Here is a 21,757-nt window from a genome sequence, read left to right on the forward strand (position 1 = left end):
CTTTTAGATTATAAATTCTACTATTAGATTGTATGTTCCATAAGGACAGGAACTTTGATCCTTGAATCATCCCCCAAATCTAGAATAGTGCCTTGCATAAAATAAGCCCTTAATAAATGTTTAATTGAATCATCTGATTCAATAATCTAAATATATTCAGTTAGTTTAACTGCTACTCATATGACAATTTTGAATCCCTTCGTCATTATGCTTATCCTTTCATGGAAGTCCTCTAGTTTAGTGGTATCAAACTCAAATAGAAATAGATCCCTTTTGGGGGCATATTGATTTAGAAAATTACAAATGAACATTACTATGTTGTATTATATTTTTATTTCTTTTGTTGCACATTTCTCAATTACATTTTTGTAATTCTTTTATTTATTTATTTGTTTGTTTGTTTGTTTGTTTGTTTGTTTAAGGCAATGGGATTAAGTGACTTGCCTAAGGTTACACAACTAGGCAATTATTAAGTGTCTGAGGCTGGATTTGAACTCACTCCAGGACTAGTGCTCTATCCACTGCACCACCTAGCTGCCCCCCAATTACATTTTAATATGGTTTGGCTGCACTCAAGTTTTGCAATCATGGCTTCAGCAGAAGATTGACACTTCCTATAGAATGAAATGGATAAAAAAAATGTTCTTTGTTCTGGATGCTATACTTCTACGGGGGTTAAATCATATTGTTAGCTGATTATGATGTTTGCCCTTCATTTTTTAAGGTCATGACAATAGGGATGCTGACCAGCCTCACTTTATCCTCTGGAATCATCTGGAACCAATGATCAGATATGAGTCAGGATGATTGAAGATGGCTTTGACTGTGAAGTAATCAGGATTAAAAAAATTTCCCAAGGTCACACAGTAAGTGTCAAATGCCTAAGGTCATATTTGAACTCAGTTCCTCTTGACTCCAGGGCTGGTGCCCTATTCACTGAACCACCTAGTTGCCCTTGTGTTATGGAAATCATTCTGTTGACTCTTACTGAGACTAAAATGGACTACAGCCCTTCAGGCTGTTTTCATACAAGCTCCTATTAGGACATGGTTCCCTGAGCATATACTTTATAAGTGTAGGATCTTGCACTTAATTTTATTAAATATTATCTTATTATATTAGCACCTTAATTCCAACTTATTGAGATATTTTTGGACCCTAATTCTGTCACACTGTCCATTAGCATTTCCTTCTCCCTTTGTGTTATTTAAATTTGAATCCACATGAATGAACCAACAATTTTGGTTGACAGTTTAAGTGACTCAGCAGCTTATGCATGATCTTCTTTATATGTAGTCCAGGAAAGACACACCTTTCTGACCATGATATGTAGAGATGGCCACATCCTTAGCCTAAATAAGGGTATTAACAACTATCTTCATGTCCCTGTTCCTCCTACGACTATTAGCACGTTTTTTGAATCTGATAGTACTAGTTATGACTCCACCTTCTATTTCCATGGCATATAAAATCATTTCTTTTCCTAAGAAGTCCCAGATTTATCCTTGTGAAAAATCTCATTGTTAGAGCTCTTGTTGGGTTGTCATTTAAAACCCGTTTTTCCCCAGCTACATCATGTTCTTTCAGTTAGAAAACTTTTTCTCATTATCATTTTCTTAACTTTTCTTCTTGGCTTTTTCTTCTTATTGTATTTCATCTCTAGGAAATTTTTGCTTTGGAAGAAATTCAATGTACAAGAAAGCATTCCTTGAGTCTTTAATCAGGAATATCAGCATTTTTTTAAACATATGCAGAGTTGGCAACTGAAATAATCCCCTCCTTTCTATATGATAATCATGGACATAAATTTAGTGTTTTAACATTTGCAACATGTTTTCATACATATGTTATTTCATTTGAGCCTCGCAATAATTCTGTGAGGTAGGTACTACAGGTGTTATTTTGTTAAAGCAGCTGTCTTTCCATTTTAGACTAGGTCTCCCTTTCTCACCCAGGCTGTAAATGTAGTGGTCTCTGAAGGACCCAGGTCTCATTTCTGATAAACTCAGAGGTTATGATCTGCTCTATTTTTGACCCAGATTTTACTCCTTTTTAGTTTGCTTCTGATATCCTCTTGCTCCCAGGGGCTTATCATGTTGATGCCAGGCCATCTTAGCCAACCACAGCTTAGAACTCCTGTGCCAGAGCAATCTACCAGTCTTAGCCTCTCCAGTAACAGTGTTTAGAGGCATACAACATTACACTCAGCTATTGTCACTATTTTTACAGATTGAGAAACTGAGGCTTATATTGGCTCAGAGACTTGTCTACTGTCACACAACTAGTATGTGTCAGAGGTGAGATCTGAACCCAGACCTTCTTGACTATGAGTCCCACACTCTGTCCATTATGAAACATTACCTTTCTTGTTATAGAGAGGATAACAGTACTTTATGAACCCCTCAAAAGTTTCCCTATTATCTGAAACTACAAATTTCAGTCAAATTCCATATAATTTGGCCCTAGCCAACATCATGTCACAATAATATTATTGCATTATAGCTAAACCCTACTATACAGTTATAAAGGCAATTTCCTCCTATAGTTCTTTCTCCTAGTGTCAGATTTTCACAGAAATAGTCAAATTAGGTATCAGTTTGCTAAAATGTGGGCAACCAGAAATTGATATTGGCATGCTACTCAATTGAGTATCTGCCTAGATTTTTTTTAAGGCAATGGGGTTAAGTGACTTGCCCAAGGTCACAGATCTAGTTAATTATTGTCTGAGGTCAAATTTGAACTCAGGTCCTCCTGACTCCAGGGCCAGTGCTCTATCCACTGTGCCATCTAACTGCTCCCCCCGCCTAGACTCTTTAAGCAATTTATTTTCATTTAAAATAATTCTGAACAATTTTTTCCATTTCATGTATTATAGTGCATCATCTTGAATATGATGGTTTAATAAGGATTGATCAGGATCAATGTTAGCATAAAATAAAGACTAAAATAGATTGAAAATGCAAGTAATCATAACTTAACTTCTTTTTAAATTAATTCAAATTGCTTTTAGATAAAATTCATTTTCAAGTTAATATATAAGTTCAAGGATAGTTTTAGCCTGAAGAAATTTTTAAAATAACTGAGAAATTCAGTATTTTACTGGAGAAACCAAGTCTATTTCAATATCAGCAATTCGATTGATACTGTTAGCAAATTTTTCATTAAAAAAAATCTCACCCACAAAACCACTGAGTTTAGAGGCTCTTTTGGATGCTTATTGGCTGTCTATCAATCTTTAAATGTCTTCCACTAAAATAGTAATATGTCATTCTATAGGAAAATTGATATACTTGCAAACATTGTATTTAACAAACCTCTTTTTAAACCTTTTTTTAATATGGAGGTTTCTTTAAATCATACCCACCAATCAGTTAAGGTCTTTTAACATACATTAAAGCAAACATGTTCCTGAATATACAGACAGATGTAATTGGATAGATATTGTGCTAAGAGCTGACCTAGAGAATGTGATGGCTTAGGTCAAATATGAAATGAGACACTTAGTAATTTATCTAGGTTAGAAGAAGAAAATTTATTTGCTTGTAGTAGAGGAAAGATATCCAGAGAAGGGAAAGGATATTCATTATTTTTTTAGTTGGATTTAGTTGGACTCAGCTTCCCAGAATTAGTTATCTAATGTTGGTCACATTTACAAGCTTGTTGGTCCAGATTCTTAGGAACTAGCTGGAGCTTTTCATGACTTTTCTGTGCATAAACAGCCAGGAAGCTACATCAAGGAATGAGTCTTAGTTCCCTAAGCCAATTAAATCTCAAATTTAGTTTCAATACTCTTTAAGGAAAAAATTTGCCTATTTAGAATGGTGTGAAGTCTTATTCTATACCTAGCCATCTAAGAAAATATTGTTCCTATCAAAATGTTTATAGAAATAGATGAATATGCTTATAAAAATAGATCCACTAATACTGGAAGAGACTTTTGAGACCATCTAGTTCAACCCTTTCATTTCAAAAATGAGGATATTGGAACTTAGAGTAATCCAAGGTCAAACAGATAGTAAGTAGCATCACTAAGTATAAGTAGCAGAGCTCATGAGTCCAGACTAACTCAATATTTTTTGCTCTTTTTATCATATGGTTTTAGTTAAGAATGGGTGATAGGCACATAAACAGATATAGATGATTAGATAGATAGACATAGATAAGCAAAGAATCTCATACATAGATTATAAAGAAATGGATGCAAAGATAAACTTACACAACAGATACATACAGAAGTAGGTGATTGCTATGGAATAATATTTAATTTCTATTCTATGTTTATTCAGTTCAAATTAACAAATATTTATTAAGTTTCTAAAACATGCAAAGCATTTTTACTAGGTACAGTACATAAATTTACAGAAGCTTACAATCTATCTTCTTGGTGTCATGTATAGATTCCAAGATGTCTAAAAAGTCATGGACAACATAACTAGAAAAATTCTACAAGGTAGAAGTAGGATATGGTCAAATATGCATAATATATTAAGTTATGAAAATAACAGTATTAATGCTTTAATGTTTTATACGCATTAAATCTAGAATTTAAAATAATTGATTAACTACTACTATGTTTCTATCTATATGTACCTAGTAATATTATAGGAGTTTGCATTTTTTGTGCTTAAAATACCAATAGCAGATAGAAGCAAATCTAGAGATAATTTTATGACTAAATTAAAAAATGATAGAATATATGTTTAATAAATATTTAAGGCAGTTTTCTCATATATTAGCAGCATTAAAATTCTGTTGACAAGGTGCATGATTTTAATATGTTAAGTGTTATATTTCTATAGAACAATGTCCACTCTCATCCCTCACTTTCCCTTGAGTAAAACAATACATACAACTTTACAAAATAAGCTATTTATGTAATATAGCTTTATGATTGGCAACTTGAAGCCCTCTGAGAAAACTGTTGCATAGAAAAATTGAACCTCAACTTCATGACTTAAAAGAAGTGCCATGTGAAGTGAAATATCCAACATTAGAGTTGGAATAAAGATAGAATACTAGTAAATACTAGTTCTTCCATTTATACTATATAAACATTTTTTATAAGATACAATTAACCTTAAATTTTATCCTCTGAGTTAGAGCAACAGTCTTCTATAAATATAAAGCTAGCCATAGTCTGCCAGGATAATTACATGTTGTAATGGTCTTTTTAATTGCCCAGACTTCATAGCTTTTTGTCTTACTATATCATTCTTCTAGGAGTCTATCAATTGCCAATTACTCAATGGCATTATTTTCCCTGTTGAGAATTTCAGTAGAAATATCTTTTTTTAAAGTTTTTGTTAGAGAAGTTTCCAAATAGATTTTGTGTAAATTAACTAAACAGTTCATTTTTTTACTCTTGCAATCTTTCCACACAAAACTCACCTAAATTTTTATTACAGACCTCTCTAATAAGTTGATTATATATTATTGTGACTCATTGTATTTGTGCTTTATTCCTCTACTAGACTTTTCAGTACATAGTCTTTAGTAAATATTGGATGAAGGGATGGATGAACAGACAGACTGATGGATGGATGGATGGATGGATGGATGGATGGATGGATGGATGGATGGGCAGATGGACGGACAGACAGATGCATGGATGGATGGACAGAAGAAATTCTCCTTGGATACATTTTTGTGGTCTAAAATATAAGCTTTTTTTTGGGAGTTGACCTCCATAGATCACTCACCTATCAAACAGTTCCCCTCCTGTCACCAATTCGAGAACCAGGCTGATTTCTGCTTGTGTTTCAAATATCTCTTTTAGTTTTATCTGCAGAAAAGCATAAAAAATCACAAATTCATTATTTTCATTTTCCTAACACTTTGGGGGGGGGAATGAACTGAAACTAAAGTAACATTCCATCAATATCAAAATAGTAGAAATTGATCAGTTAATAAAAGTTTTTGGTTTTATTGCAAAGAACTCATTTGCTACTTCCTTTGATAAAGTTGGTTAAAGCAGAATCAAGCTAGTTGGACTTTAATCAGGAGATTGCAAGTTGGCACAGTGAATATTGTCACAGGATCTGGAATTCAAGTCTGATCTCAGACACAACTAGTTGTATGACCTTGGAGAGGTCTCTCAACCTCTAATTGCCTCTGTTTCTTAATCCATAAAATGGAGATAATAATAGCACATACCTCACCAGGGTGTTGTGAGGATAAAAATGAGATGATATTTGAGAAGCAGCTAGTCTAGTACAGAAGATGTGCTTAATAATTGCTTATTATCTTTTCTTACTCAACTTCATAAGGAAGCTTTTCCTTGGCATATTGAAGATCACAGATCTCAGTTGCTTTCTTTATTTAAATAACCAATTCGGCTTCAGAACTCTTCTAGAATAATATTTCTGAACTATAGTTTTAGCAAATCAAAAGCCTAATATGAAATCAGAGTGAATGGGGAATGAGAGTAGATGGAAGGGACAAATACTAGACAAAATCTTTAATTACAAGGGGCAGCTAGGTGGTGAAGTGGATAGATCATGGACCCTGGAGTCAGGAGGACCTGAGTTCAAACCCAGCCTCAGACACTTGATAATTACCCAGCTGTGTGACCTTGGGTAAATCACATAACCCCATTGCCTTGCAAAAATAAACCAAAAAACCCCCCAAATTCTCTAATTACATGATGGCCTGACAATGTGTTGAAAGTGAAAAAATCCACAGTCATGCAACTGACAAACTAGCATGTTTCCAAAAAAATGAAAAATGACATATTTTAAGATAATCAAACCAGATATTTCCCCCCTTCAGTTTCCTGGCCTATATCTAGAAACTGATGGGTGGTTAGCTCTTCAAAGTAATGACTAGCTTCTAGTCAGTGATCATTATTCTTAGACATTCAGGCAGGTATTCCAGGCTCCACAGCTTTTTCAGTGCACAGGAAGAAAAAATCTTTATGACACTATCTTCCTCATTGATAGCACAACTTCTCTTTGGTCTTATATAGCTAGAAGTCCAAAAAAAGTTTTTGATCAAACTGTGTTAGTCAATGATTTTGCAAGGATATAGCCTAAAACAATTCTGGGGCATTTTAAAGTCAGAAGATGCTGGAGCCCTCCCACCTCACTAGAGATCTTCAAAGGTTGAATGTCCACTTGTCAATTATGTCATTGAGGGGATTCTTATTCAGGTAGAAATTACACTAGATGCCCTTTGACGTTTTTTTCCAACTCTGAGATTCTGTGAGTCCCATGAATCTTCATAAATATTTTGTGTACTTGAGATAATAATGAAGTCAACCCATATATTCATAGTATTTATAATCTCTAAACCACATGGAAGGAAAAGCTTTTAAAGTAGATATTAAGATAGAAGATATTAAAGATCACATGAAGTTGTACTAAGGATGGTCTCAATGGCTTTACAGAGAATAAGCTTACAACTTTATACTTTATTCAACAAAAAGAAAATATTTTATTCATGTAGCAAATAAAATTAGTAAAGGTAAATTGAGGTATAGGCCTTTAAATAAAATTAGTTTATTAACAGTGAGGAATATAACTATTAACAAAGTAGGTCAGATTGAAAATCTCAGTAAAATCAATGATACCATTGAGAAAAAGGGACTCATTTTATTAGCACAAAATAAATAAGTGGTCTTTGTAGGCATGGAGAAAAAGGTGATTAAGTTGTAGGGTTGGGAACATTTTGATTGACTCTACTAAGAAAAATGAGAGGGCATTCACATCATTCCCCTCTCTGACAATTGTGGAATGTTAGATCTTGAAAATTTTTGTCTGTGTCCCCAGTGGTTAACATGGTACAATGACTGTTTGCTTTAATTGTTCAGCATTCAATCTGAAGTTAGGAATGATTTTTCAAGATATTTTAGAAATTAAAAATTTAGATATAAATCTTCAGAATTGAAGGTTTCTATTTATAAATGATTATAAAAATTATTACAGGTGGGAAGGATGAGGGCAGGGTTTCAGGATCTATAGACCTAGAGAAATGGAGTGATTCTTGAAAAAGAAGAAAAAATAACTCTCTCTAAATGCTCAGAGATTAGATGGTAACACATTATCATCATGTATAACCAATTTAAAGCATAAAATGTGTGCTTGAAATGAATGAACAGGAGAGTTGCTGATTTGCTAGTTGAGTCATATTTACCACTATAAATTATTATAAGCCAGTGACTGATTTTATATCACTTATATGGACAAAAAAAAGAAGATAGATGTACTAGTCCTGCCACAAATATACTCAACTACCCCCTTCATGAACAGAAAGTGCAGGGCAACTCTATATTAAGGCTTTGGAAAGAATTCAGGTTACAAAGATGGAAAATCACTTACGATATTTGGATGTGAAAGGCGAAGAAGGACTCCTATTTCAGTTCGAACTATTTTTTTGTCTACCTGAAAGACAAAACAAACAAAAGTTTAAAGAAATGCTGTCAAAGGATCTTTTTGCTTTATCAAAGGCAAAACTACCCAGGTGAAGCAGGCAACAGTGGGAGATGGCATAGCTAGTTCAGAGTCCTTGTGATTACTCTTCCCTTTGTCTGTCCCTTACCTTGTGATTAATAGCAGTAGCTTGGCCTCTGACCTCTAGTTTTTAAATCAAAGCCAGTTACTCCTATAGCTTAGAGATGATCAGTTTTATTTCTTATTTACATTTTCTTACATTTTATGATCAGTATTTTTTATCATCCAGAATTCAAGACCATCTCAATTCCATCCAAAATTCAATCATTTATTAAGTATCTACCATGTGCTTAAGCACTGGGATATAATTAATAAAAAGAAACTGTCTCTATTGTCAAGAAGCTTACAATCTAATAAGAGACTATATATAAAATGATAAAGAAAAGTGGAAGTGGGAGGAGAACACCAGGGAGTACTCAGAACAAAATGTCTTATACCATGGAGATGAAACCAAGAAAAGCAGCAGATGCAAAGTGGAGAGACTTGAAAGTCCAGCTTCTGCCCTTTATAAAGACAGGCATTGGAAGGAGTTTGGTACTCCATCTCTAATTAAGGGGGAGAAGAGATTGAGGGAGGTGGTATTAATCAAAGCTTGAGGAGACAGCAGAGGGATGTGTTTAGAAGTAAAGAGGCATCTTGCTCCTTGGAATTGAAATCAAGCAAAGCAGAATTGTGGTATGACTATTAATATAGTATCTAGGACATTCATATAATCTATACACTCAAGATAATATCTAATACATTTTGAAAATACTAGACAATTATGATAATAAGACAAATATTATAAAGAAATTTACTTATTCATGCTAATGATCATAGAAACATTGTGTATTGCCAATTTATTTGAAAGAATGCCAGAATGCATTCACTGATTTTCATCTTAAAATACTAAAGATTTGATACTTTTCATTATTTAATCTCACTAAGAGGAAAAAATAGCATACTCTATGGATGTTATCTAAATGGCACAGAGTGCAGAAAGATGCCAACTGGAAGCTTTATCATTCACTATCCAGTTCCCAGTCAGAGATCTCTGGACAATTGAACTTGGGAACTGCACCTATGGGAGCTATTCCAGGGCAAGGAGTGTCCACAGCTTGTGAACTGTGCTACTATCAAGAAATAAGTTCCGAAACGAGTAGCACTTGTGTTTCTCAGGTCTAAAGAGTAGAATATGGTCTGTTTCAGTTTCCAGCCTAGTCTGAAACATGAAGGACCACAAGGACAGAAATCCCAGATCAAAGTGAGCAACATTTCTATCATTCTGCACCAGTTCTCTAGCTGAATGATGGCGGTTGAATCTAGCAGCAATCTAGTAATGCTCACACCCAAATATCAAGTCAGACCAGGGAGAAAGAAATTATATTTAGTCCTGGTTCAGACCACTTCGGAATACTCAAAGTTTTCAGGTTCCAAACCTGAGATGTCCTGAGATCCTAGGACAAAACTCAATATCCAAGAAAACAACAACACTAGCCCAGACCTTCCCTCTAGAAGTGTGCAGAGTCTAACCCTAATACCAGGTCTGAAATCAGGAAGTAGGACCAATAACAACAAAAAGAATCCCACCATAAAATAGAGATAGGGATACTCAAAACACAAACCCTAAAGAAAAAAAATTATTCCAAAACAACCAAGCAAAGCCTCAAAGGAAAACAAAGATTGATCACATATTCACCCAGGATTCCTGCAAGAATGAAGCAAAAGAACTTTTTTTTTAATAATTGAGATGAGAGCACTAGAGGAAAAAATGAAAACAAATAAGAATTATGGAAGAAAGGAATGGAAAGGAAATTTATAGTTTGGTGCATGAGTTTCAAAAGTGTGCTCAAGTAGATACATGAAAAATTAAAATTGACCAAATTTAAGTCAATGACTCCATGAGACATTCAGAAATATTAAAACTAAAAAGGACTAAAAAATGAAGAAAATGCAAGTATCTCATAGCAAAAAAAACTGACCTAGAAAACAGGTCAAGGAGAAAATCTTAAGAATTACTAAAAGCCATGACAAAAAAAAAGAAGAAAGAAAAGGAAAAAAGGAAAACTATCCAGATCCCTTAAAAACAAAAGGGTAAAAAAGTGAGGTACCAGTAATTTCCTAAAAGAAAACTCAAGACCATTTTAGCCAAAATCTAGAATTCTAAGTCAAACTAAAAAATACTTCTTGTACCTGAAAAGCAAGAATTCAAGTACCAAGCATCAAACATGGTTAATCTTTAAAGAAGTAAAGAGTTTGGAACATAATATTACAGAAAGCAAAGGACACAGATAAGCATGCTGCCTTGAATAACTTACCCAGCATTACCAAGTAAACCTTACCCAGAAGAACTACAGGGAGGAAATAAACATTTAATGAAAAAGAAAGATTTCTGATGAAAGGCATTACTGAGAAAAATGTCATGGCTATGTCAAAACTTTGAAGAGTTTTTTCCATATGTTTACTCTCTTGTGACTACAGAAGAGTATCAATTATGTTGTGTTGAAAAGCCATAGGATCATAAATCTAGAGCTGAAAGGGACCTTAAAGTTCAGAATTTCTTATCATTTTTTGTGTCATGAATCCCTTATTAGTCTATGAATCCTTTCTCAGAATGGTGCTTTTCAGTGAATAAAATTATAGAATTATAAAAGAAAACCATTTTGAAGTTATCAAAATTTTATAATTTTTATAGTTATCATAAATTTTTATAGTTATCATAAATTTTTCCATTCAAATTTATTGACCCCCAGAAATCTATACTTGGACCCCTTTAGAATTTTGCCTCACATTAAGAATTTATGTTTCGATCTAATTCCCTAATTCCACAGATGAGAGACCCAGAGAATTGAAAGAAATCCCCTAAAAATGACACAGCTAATATGGGGCTGAATTGCAGTTTCAACCTAAGTCTTCTCAATGCTTATGAACAAAAAATGACTATCACCTTCTAACAAATGATAACGGTGTTTCTTTTTTGGTTGGACCCTTACTTTTTATTTAATTTTCAGAAATAGAATGTCAAAAATGTATACCAATGAAACTAGATCTAGAGTAAGAAGATCAGGGTTCGAATTTCATCTCTGTCACACTTTGGGCAAGTCATGCAACAATCTTAGATCTTAGTTTCTCTATTGTAAAACAAATGCTATGCACTCCATGATCTCTAAATTTCCATTCAGGTCTAAATCTTATTATTCTATTAAATCAGATTTCAGAGTTTATTTCTGGATGATCATCTGAACAGAGAGGAGTCTACCAATGAACTTCAATGAAAAAATTTCAAAGAAAACCTTGCAATATTTCCCTGATTTTTAATAAGCAAATAATCAAAGTTCACTGATCTATTTCTGAAGTCTTTTTTTTTTTACCACTGACTTCTTAATGTCACCATAAGTAGTGTCTGGAAGAATATAAAAGTGAGGCTTTGTCAAGATATCGTGACAGAGAAGTATGAAGAAAAAAATCTGCCTTTACATAGTAATCTTAAAGAGTTAGCAGATATGGTAGTGTACTGCCAGTACTAAATGATACTTATAAACACTTAAAACTTTGAAAGTATATTTTCTTGCTGTTTTGTTATTTGCAGTTCGGAATACATTCTTGAATTTTTATGAGGTCTGACTAAATAGGATAGATCAACATTCAGCAGTGGGAACACAGAACTACTCTTTTATTGCCCACATGGCAGAGTTTTTCATTCAGCATTGAATATCACTGCAACAAGAAACAACCTTTAATTTTCCACTTAAGTTTTATTTTTCTGAGAAAAATACAGGACTGATTGCCAGCATAAAAGAAATGATCATCATACAGATTTTGAATTAGAGTACTTTTTTTTTTAAAGGTCTGGTTTCTGTTTTCCTTGATTTACCAACCTGGTGATTAGGGTAAACACAACCTCAAATAAAAATATAGTAAATCCCTGATGGAGGAAATGATGAAGACATAAATAAAAGGTACTTAGTCTCCATATGAATGAAACAGCCATGATCTGATACTTAAAACACTTTAAGAATTTAAGATTAGATGCCATAAATTAAGAATAATCTATATCTAGAGAGTACTTTGAGATATAAAAAAAATTTCTTCATTACAATCTGTTGAATTAGTACAAATATTGTACTCTTCTTACAGATGAGAAAACTGAAGAAAATTTGGATTATATGGTTTCACCAAAATCACATAGCAAGAGTTGTGTTGCAACTAAGTTCAAAATCCATCTTCCCTGATTTAAAGTACAGTGCTTCTTCCACCATATCATACTACTTCTCACAATAATCTAGAGATAGAAGAAGCCTCAGAGAACATTATCTAGTTTGATTTCTTTCCAGCAAATAATTCCCTCCCACAACACACTTCAATCTTCATTCTCAGCTTCAGAATTTTCAGTGATAGAAAACTCACTGCATCATATGATCAATTACATTTTTTTATTAGCTAGAATATTGAAAAAGGTTTTTTTAGGTTTTTTTTTTGCAAGGCAATGGGGTTAAGTGGCTTGCCCAAGGCCACACAGCTAGGTAATTATTAAGTGTCTGAGGTTGGATTTGAACTCAGGTATTCCTGACTCCAGGGCCAGTGCTCTATCCACTGCACCACCTAGCCACCCCTAAAAAGTTTTGCTTTATATACCCTTACATATTTGTTCCAACCATTTCCCCCAGTTTCACCTCTGAAGTCAATTGGGTATGTTCCTCTAAATTGGTGGAAATTTCAAAGGAATTATTTTAACAAAATAATAACTTAATTGACCTTCTCTATGAATTTTGCTTTTAGATTTAGAATCCTATCTTTTACAAATCATCAAGAACATATCGGTACATATTCCTGAAGAAAAGATTTCAAGTATATATATTGTTTCCATTTGCTTCATTTATATCTTCTATATACTTAATTATTTATATGTTGTCTCTATTAGAATGTAAATTTCTTTTTTTTTTTTTGGTTTTGTTTTTGCAAGGCAAATGGGGTTGAGTGGCTTGCCCAAGGCCACATGGCTAGGTCATTAAGTGTCTGAGACTGGGTTTGAACCCAGGTACTCCTGACTCCAGGGCCAGTGCTTTATCCACTATGCCACCTAGCCGCCCAGAATGTAAATTTCTATAGTGCAAGAAATATTTTAATCCTTTGTGTCTTATTATGTGCCTGAGGGCACATAATAAGTAATTAATAAACCATTTAATAATAAGTTAATAAAGTAGGAGGCACAGGAAAATGCCAGATCTGGAATTAGAAAGATTCATTTCCCTGAATTTAAATCTGGCCTCAGATATTAACTAGCTGTGTGACTGTGCAAGCCATTTAGTTCTTTTTACTTCAGTTTTCTCATCTTTAAAATGACTTAGAGAAGGAAATGACAAATAATTCTAGTATCTTTACCAAGAAAACCCAAAATGAAGTCATGAAGAGTCAGACATGACTAAAAATGACTGAAAAGGGAAAAAAAGAGTAAAAAATTAAATACTCAAATCCTTAAACATATCTATGTTCTCATCATTTTGGACATTGCCTCTGACATATAAATCACAATCTAGTCAGACCTGTCCTTTGTATGTCTCTTGCCTATGTCCTCTCATAAGTTGTCTACCCAATGTACTGGAGGTTTTTCTTTTTTTTTTAATTATATGAGAATATTTTTAGAGCATTTAGGCTATCATGGTTTACCCTTTATCTTTTTTCATGGGACCACCCCACCTTCTTTTTCTAGATTGCTGATGATATCATATCATTATTCCATGAGGTTCTCCTTTATCCTTGTTCCTTGTATATAGGAAATGGGGTAGCTGATTTTTCCAATTCCAAGAGTCCAAAGTTAATAGAGACTCATCTGATTGCTCATATACTCCCTAAACATTCAAACTACACTGTCTTTTTTGGTATTTTATTTTATAGTATCAATGGTTGCTTGAATGAATCTTTTCTCTCTCCAAGAGTTAAGAAGTTGTTTTTTTTTTCAAGGTCTGAACAAGTTAGCAGTTTTTAACTTGTATATGTACCACAAATGGATTTATTTAAAGATAAATATCCCTTTCAGAGACCAAGGTGAAAATCTGACTCTCCAGCACAGGCTTTATGGAGAATACAAAGTGGAAGTCTAACTATATTTATTTTCTCCCAATCAGCAAAAAACATATTATTTCAAACTCTTTCCCCCTCCTTAGCACATGGAATTTTTAATACTACCAAAAAGAAGGTCTGTTCTTACCTTACAAAAATACAAAATGAGTAGTAGAAAGAAATATTTTGTTACAAAATCTGATAATGTGCCTGGTTGATATACGCCTGTTGTATCTAAAACATGAGGAAAGTAAATAAATGAACAAGAAAGGGTAAAGACTGAGGAAAATGATAACAGTAAGATCTTACATATCTTATATGTTCCAGATAAATTCTTTTGAATTCAAGAGGGTTCTCACTTTGTGTGTTCCAAGGAAAAAGGTTCTGCCTTAATCCTACCTATTGTCTACCAACTATGGTCTAACGCACTGAGTTTTCAAAGCCAATATGTCCAAACCCTAGACAGGAAACTAATTATATATTCACAGTAATGATAGCCAGATTCAGGATGGAAGATAACGATCTCCCAGATAAAGTTCCAATGTGCTCTCTCTCTCTCTCTCTCTCTCTCTCTCTCTCTCTCTCTCTCTCTTAAGGGTTATGTTATGGGTTGAGGCAGCAGATGGCTCATTGATAGAGCCCTAGGCCTGGAGTCAGGATGACCCAAGCGCAAATCCAGCCTAAGATACTTCCTTGCCATGTCAACCTGGGCAAGTCACTTAACTTCCATTAGAGAGATAAATGGCAAACCACTAGAGCATCTTTACTAAGAAAACCTCAAATGAGGTTATGAAGGTTGATAAATGACTAGACATAACAACAACAGCAAAATGTGATAAAAATCACATGATGTACTAAGCAATATTAATTTGTTATTAATTCAAAAATATTGGCTATCATTGACCTTAGCATGACTATTAATTTTTGGAGAGTGAGTGGGGATTGGTGCAGATCTTTGATTTCTTTAGTTTAGGGAAATTCTCTTTGGTGAAGAATGCAAACTGGTCTGTAGCTTATATTCTTGGAGTAGCCTAGGACACCGAATGGTAAATTATTCACCCAGGGTTGCATTGTCAATATAGTCAAAGATGGGACTTCATTCTGAGTTTTTTCTGATTCTAGGACTCTCTCCCTATTAAGTCATGCTGCCTCTCATGATGATTTGCTATGAATCTTAGAACTCAGTATCCTCTAGGGAGGATTTAAAAATCCTTTAAGGATAAAGATGTGAGCATCAGGGCTCTATCAGCTAAAAAATGTGATCCTCCACTATATTTGCTTTTTTTTCTCATCTCTGCAAAATCACACAGAGAAAGTACTGATCTCAAAAAATATTAAGAAATAATTTACATCCTGCTTATGTAACCAAAACCTATGTGAAACCTGATGTTTAGGGGTCACTAACTTTTGAATACACTGACACCTGCTTTATGAATATAACAAATTGAGGTTTCCTCCCCACCTCCATCTTTGTGTCACTGATTGTATGATTTATAGCAATACCTAATCAATGGATCTTCAATTACTGGCATCTCCAAATGGAACAGTATAGGTCAGATCAAAGTTGAATTTTTTCAGTTCAATAACTATCTGACACCCATAAGGTAGATTTTACCAAGGGAGATTTATGAGAAGAAAAAATGGATTGACCAATGAAACTGAAATACTAACTAGGAAATTGATGAGACAGGACATTTTAAAAGTATTTATCTATATTGTCTATCTCTTGCATCTGAATAACCAATTAGATAGAAACCATGGAACTCTGAGAGATTGGTCAGACAGCAGCATTGATATAGTGAGTAGCATTATGCTGTGATTCAGAATTCAAAATCAGGGCTTAGCTGAAAGTTAAAATTTTTAAACTGGAGGGTATTATCTTTTTCTAGGTGCATATTTGATCTGGGACTAAAATTATGCACCTTTACTTTATTTCTCATGGAGGGAAAAAAAGCAAAAGATCTGTCTGGTTGTCATTTATACTGTCTTGTATGCCCTTCCTGTCCAAGTTTCTAAGTAGTCGGATAAAAACATAATATAAACTTGGGTAAGATCACTACTAACTATATACATCTGATATCTCAGTTCTGCCTTGAGAAGTCAATAATCATTTCTGGATCTCTTAGTTTCTGGTGATTCAATTCTGGTAAGGAAAGGATATAAAGAAAATAAAGAAAACTGAAGCTAATTTAAAAGTTTTATCTTCAGCAACATCTAAGGCTAATTTCTTTTCTCTGAGACACCCACATAGGGGTCAAAACTCAACAGTAAGAACTGAACATAAAATGACTGATTAGTTTAAGATTGGAAAAGGAATACAACAAAATCTATATTGTCACCTTATGTGCTTGTAGATTCAGAATGTAGATTTTTTCCTGATCCAATCTACTCCTTTTCTAGAGCTATCTCTCTGGGGTATCTCCTGGCTAGTTAAAAAAAAATTCTTTTAAAGAATTCAGTCTGTCTGAAACTTAGTTTTGACATCTTTGTGAAAATGTCTGGACCAGGGTAATTTCTAAAAGCAGACAATCCTTGATACAAGGGAGGATGTTAAGAATTGAAGTGTTGTGTAAAATTAAATTAACTGTTGACGTTTCATATTCAAATCAACTATCTCTAACTAGGGCTATTCTGATGTCAAACTTTTCACACTTAGCAACAACTTCCACTTTCACTATGATAAGTTTTAAGAACAGATAGAAAAAACTGGGAACTTTTTTCCAGATTTCAAAAAGATAGGATCTCATTTTTATATTCTTAATTTAGTTTGGAAATGCAAAGAAACAAAGAATAAGATAAGGGAAATTATTTTCTACCATGTAGAAATTTATAGCATTGGACGTTAGAAGCTAAATTTGTTAACTGAATGGAAATCTGTTTACCATACATTTCTCCCAAATTATGATGAAAATGTGGTTTTAATGTTTGTTTTTACAAATTCTGATATATTCTAGTAGGTTTTAGGGAGTGACTTTCCCAATACACAAATAATATACCCCTCTTACACTCTCTCCTTTCCTTGAGAGGTAACAGGTTTATTGTTTTAGTATAAGGGAGTAAAGAATATAGAAAAAATAGAGAAAACTGAAGTTAATTTAAAAGTTTTATCTTCAGCAACATCCAAGGCTAGTTTGTTGACTCTGAGTACCCAACAACAGGGGTCAAGAAACAACAGTAGGAACTGAACATTAAACAGCTGATTAATTTAAGATTGGAAAGGAATACAGTAAAAGCTATACATCATTGCCTTATGTATTTAACTTATACACAGAGTATATCATGCAAGATGCCAGGCTGCATAAATCAAAAACTGGAATTAAGATTCCTGGGGGAAACAGTCTCAGATATGCAGACGATGCCACTCTGATGGCACAAAATGAAAGAGAATTAAGAAACCTCTATGAAAGTGAAAGAGGAGACTGTAAAAGTTGGTTTGAAGTTAATATAAAAAAAAATTAAGATCATGACAACTGACAACTGGTCTCATCACTTCCTGGCAAATAGAATGAGAAAAAAATGTGAGTAATGTCAGATTTTTTATTCTTGGGCTCAAAGATCACTGCAGATGGTGAATTCATCCATGAAATTAGAAAATACTTGTTCCTTGGATGGAAAGTTTTGGAAAATCTGGACAGCATACTAAAATGCAGAGGCATGACCTTGTCAACAAAGAACTGTATAGTCAAAACTGGGGCTTTTCCAGGAACAATGTATAGTTACGAGAGCTGGACTATAAGGAAACTGAGCATCACAGAATTTGTTCTTGAACTGCAATGCTAAAGAAGACTAAAGTTCTTGCTAAAGTTCCTTGGACTTCAAGGAGATGAAATCAGTCAATATTTAAATAACAATTATGATGATTCATTGGAAGGTCAAATATTGAAGATTAAGGTTAAATACCTTTTTTTTTTTGTAAGGCAGCTGGGTTTAAGTGGCTTGCCCAAGGCCACACAGCTAGGCAATTATTAAGTGTCTGAGGCTGGATTTGAACCCAGGTACTCCTGACTCCAAGGCCGGTGCTTTATCCACTATGCCACCTAGCTGCCCAAGGTTAAATACTTTTGTCACATATTAAGACAAACTCATTAGAAAAGATTCTGTTGTTAGAAAAGGTTGAAGACAAAAGGAGAAGAGGATGTCAGAGAATGATATGGATAGGTAGTATCATGAAAGCAATGAACATAGCTTGGATAGAACTAAGGAAATAATGGAATATAGAAGGGCTGGCATTCTACTGTACATGGGCTCATTAAGATTAGAATATGACTGATTGACAACCACAATAAACTCTGATCTTTTCATTAGGAATACCTGAAAGTTCTATATTTCACTTAAGGCCTATTTTTTCCCCTAAAGAATTATAGTCAATATTTCTGGGTAAGTTATTTCTCATTATAAGCCTATATCTTTAGCTTTTGGAACAGTCCTTGCTTTTCTCCCCTTTAAAGTGGTAGCTGCTAAATTTTGTATGAATTCTTAAATATTTTCTGGTAGCTTGAAGTGTTTTTCTTTGGCCTGAAAGCTCTTGATTTTGATTATGATATTTCTGGTAGTTTTAATTTTAGTTTTTTTTTCCTTCAGGAGAAGACAGATATATTGTATTTTCGCTTTGCCTCCCTCTCAACTTTATCCTTATCCCTCATTTTTAATAGATATGTGTAGTTCTCTTTGATTGAAATATATCAAGCCAATTATTTTGCCTTAGCTTTCTGGTAGTCCAACCCTCCTCCTCCTCCTCCTCCTCCATTAAGTGACTTACCCAAGGTCACATAGCTATAGGTAATTATTAAGTGCCTGAGGCCGCATTTGAACTCAGGTCCTCCTGACTCCAGAGCCAGTGCTCTCTCCACTGTGCCACCTAGCTGCTCCTCCAACCATTCTTAAATCACCTTGATCTATTTTCCAGGTCAATTATATATTTTCTTCATTTAAAAATTTTTTAACTTTATTTTAAAAATTTCTTATTTTCTTTTTTAGGATTTTTTGCATGGCAAATGGGGTTAAGTGGCTTGCCCAAGGCCACACAGCTAGGTAATTATTAAGTGTCTGAGGCCACATTTGAACTCAGGTACTCCTGACTCCAGGGCCAGTGCTCTATCCACTGAGCCACCTAGCCACCCCAAAATTTCTTATTTTTTATAGAAACATTTACTTCTGTTTGGCTCTTACCAAATTTCATGGAATGTTACTTGGTATAAGGTTTTATGTCTCTTATGCCGAGATGTTAATTCTCTTTTTAAAACTCTCCTTCATATATCTCATTTCTTTTCCAATTATTTCTTCAAATGTTTTCATTTCAATTGGAAAATCATTTTAGATTCCTATGTCATTTCTTTTAGGACTTCTAGATGTTTTGAAAAAAAAAACTGTGTTTTTTGAGATTTTGGTTTCTTTTTTTGCATTTTGGAATTACTCTTTTCTAGGTTTCTGTCCTAGATATCCCTAGAATCTTCATAACTCTCCTTAATTCATTCTTCTAGTTTTACCTCTCACATGTGGACCTTTGCTCTGTCTATTAGATCAGACTCTCCTGTTCTGTAACCCTGTATGATCCTTGCTTGTCTTGGCCTGTCTTATGTGCCATCCTGCTGCAGAAGTCAGAACAGCACCACTATGTTTTTGTATGGGTCTGAGGCAAGAACACCTCTCTGTGTTAGAATGAAAGCACATTGACCCTCTTCTACTCTAGACACTGGGCTCTTAGTCTCTTGGAATAGAGCAATAGGAGTTGGTCCCTGGGCTCAGTAGCTAAGATAACCTTTCCTGGATAAAAGAGACAGATTTGTAAACTTCTTCATATGGCACATAGGTCTAAGACCCCCATCTTTTCTCTGAAAGGAAATAGTGTGTCCTGATTTATTCCTTATTATAGCTTTGTGATTCTGTTCTACTTTGTTCCATTAGACTTATCTTAATCCCTTTTTTTGGAATGAATTGTGAAAGATGGCCCACTGTGGTTTCTACTTAGATGTTTGGGCACTACTTGATCTGGAACTCTTCTGAAATTTTTGTTCAAATATTTTAGTTGAGGGAACTAAACTACACTAGTTCCTCCATTTTGATAACTTGACTAGTCTCTGCTAATACTACTTCATTATAGAATCTTTAAACTAACTTCTCTTATCAAGTCAAATTTATTCTTGACTCCCAATTTAGACACTGTATTAGCTGTTCTGGAAAAATCTACTATTTCTAGGTCTATTTACAAAGAGCATTTGGGAAATAGGAAAAGAACCTATATGCTCTAAAATCTATATAGTAAGTTTCTATAAGGTGACAATGAACTGGAAATTGAAGAGATTCCAATAATTGGGAATGGCTGAATAGGTTGTGGTATATGATTGTGATAGAATACTGTGGAGCTATAAGAAATGATGAACTAGATGATCTTAGAAAAACATGGAAAGACTAGCACAAAATAATGAAGAGCAAAATGAGCAGAATCAAGAGGACACTATATAATAACAGCAGTATTGTTTTAATGACTGAATATATGTTATTTTGACTATTATAATCATCCAAATTAACTGAAAGGGAAATATGGAAAAAAGATGCTATTTGTATCAAGAGAAAGAATTAATATATGGGAATAAGTATAGAAAAATTTTACAAAAATAGACCTATTTGTATCTAATGATGACTGTCTCTAGAGTGGGTGGAATGGGGGAAGGGAAGAACATTTAAAAAAGAAATTTAATGTTAATTTTGTTGCATATTTAAAAGGAATTGCAAGTTGTACATAGCAAATTTGCAGTTTCATGTGCAATCATCTGCTTTATTATACTATGTAATGGAATACTTGATTTATACCAAAAATTTTAAATAAATAATTTTTTTGACTCACAGTTCTGTCCCTCATATATACTCCACTCTGTTTCTCTCTCTCTCTCTCTTTTTGATTTTTGCAAGGCAATGGGATTAAATGACTTGCCCAACATCACACAGCTAGGTAATTATTAAGTATCTGATACTGTATTTGAACTCAGGTTCTCTTGATTCCAGGGTCCATGCTCTATCCACTATGCCACCTAGCTGCCCCTAATTTTAAAAAAAAAAAAAAGAAAAATCTACATTCTATGATACTCTGAGGTTTACAAGATACTCTCCTGGCAAAGGGAGGAATAAGGAAACCAAAAGCTGAGATCCAGGTCCTGTTTACACTCTCTCTCTCTCTCTCTCTCTCTCTCTCTCTCTCTCTCTCTCTCTCTCTCTCTCTCGGCTTAAATATCCTTGTCTTAGTTCTAGAATGGGCTCAGTATTTTATGAGTGAC

At 33.9% G+C, this 21,757-nt stretch overlaps 1 protein-coding gene across 2 annotated transcripts in view; it reads right to left on the reverse strand.

The window, feature by feature from the left end:
• The window catches only part of CAMK4 (calcium/calmodulin dependent protein kinase IV), a 209,297-nt gene that overhangs the window by 121,070 nt on the left and 66,470 nt on the right, over positions 1-21,757 (reverse strand). For both annotated transcript variants that reach the window (XM_074204472.1, XM_074204471.1), the window contains 2 exons: positions 8,316-8,378; positions 5,700-5,782 (listed from right to left, as the gene is read on the reverse strand). In XM_074204472.1, the coding sequence (XP_074060573.1) occupies positions 5,700-5,782; positions 8,316-8,378 (146 nt within the window). The remainder of the gene's footprint in view (positions 1-5,699; positions 5,783-8,315; positions 8,379-21,757) is intronic.

This window comes from Macrotis lagotis, chromosome X, assembly GCF_037893015.1.
Source record: "Macrotis lagotis isolate mMagLag1 chromosome X, bilby.v1.9.chrom.fasta, whole genome shotgun sequence".
NCBI lineage: Eukaryota > Metazoa > Chordata > Mammalia > Peramelemorphia > Peramelidae > Macrotis > Macrotis lagotis.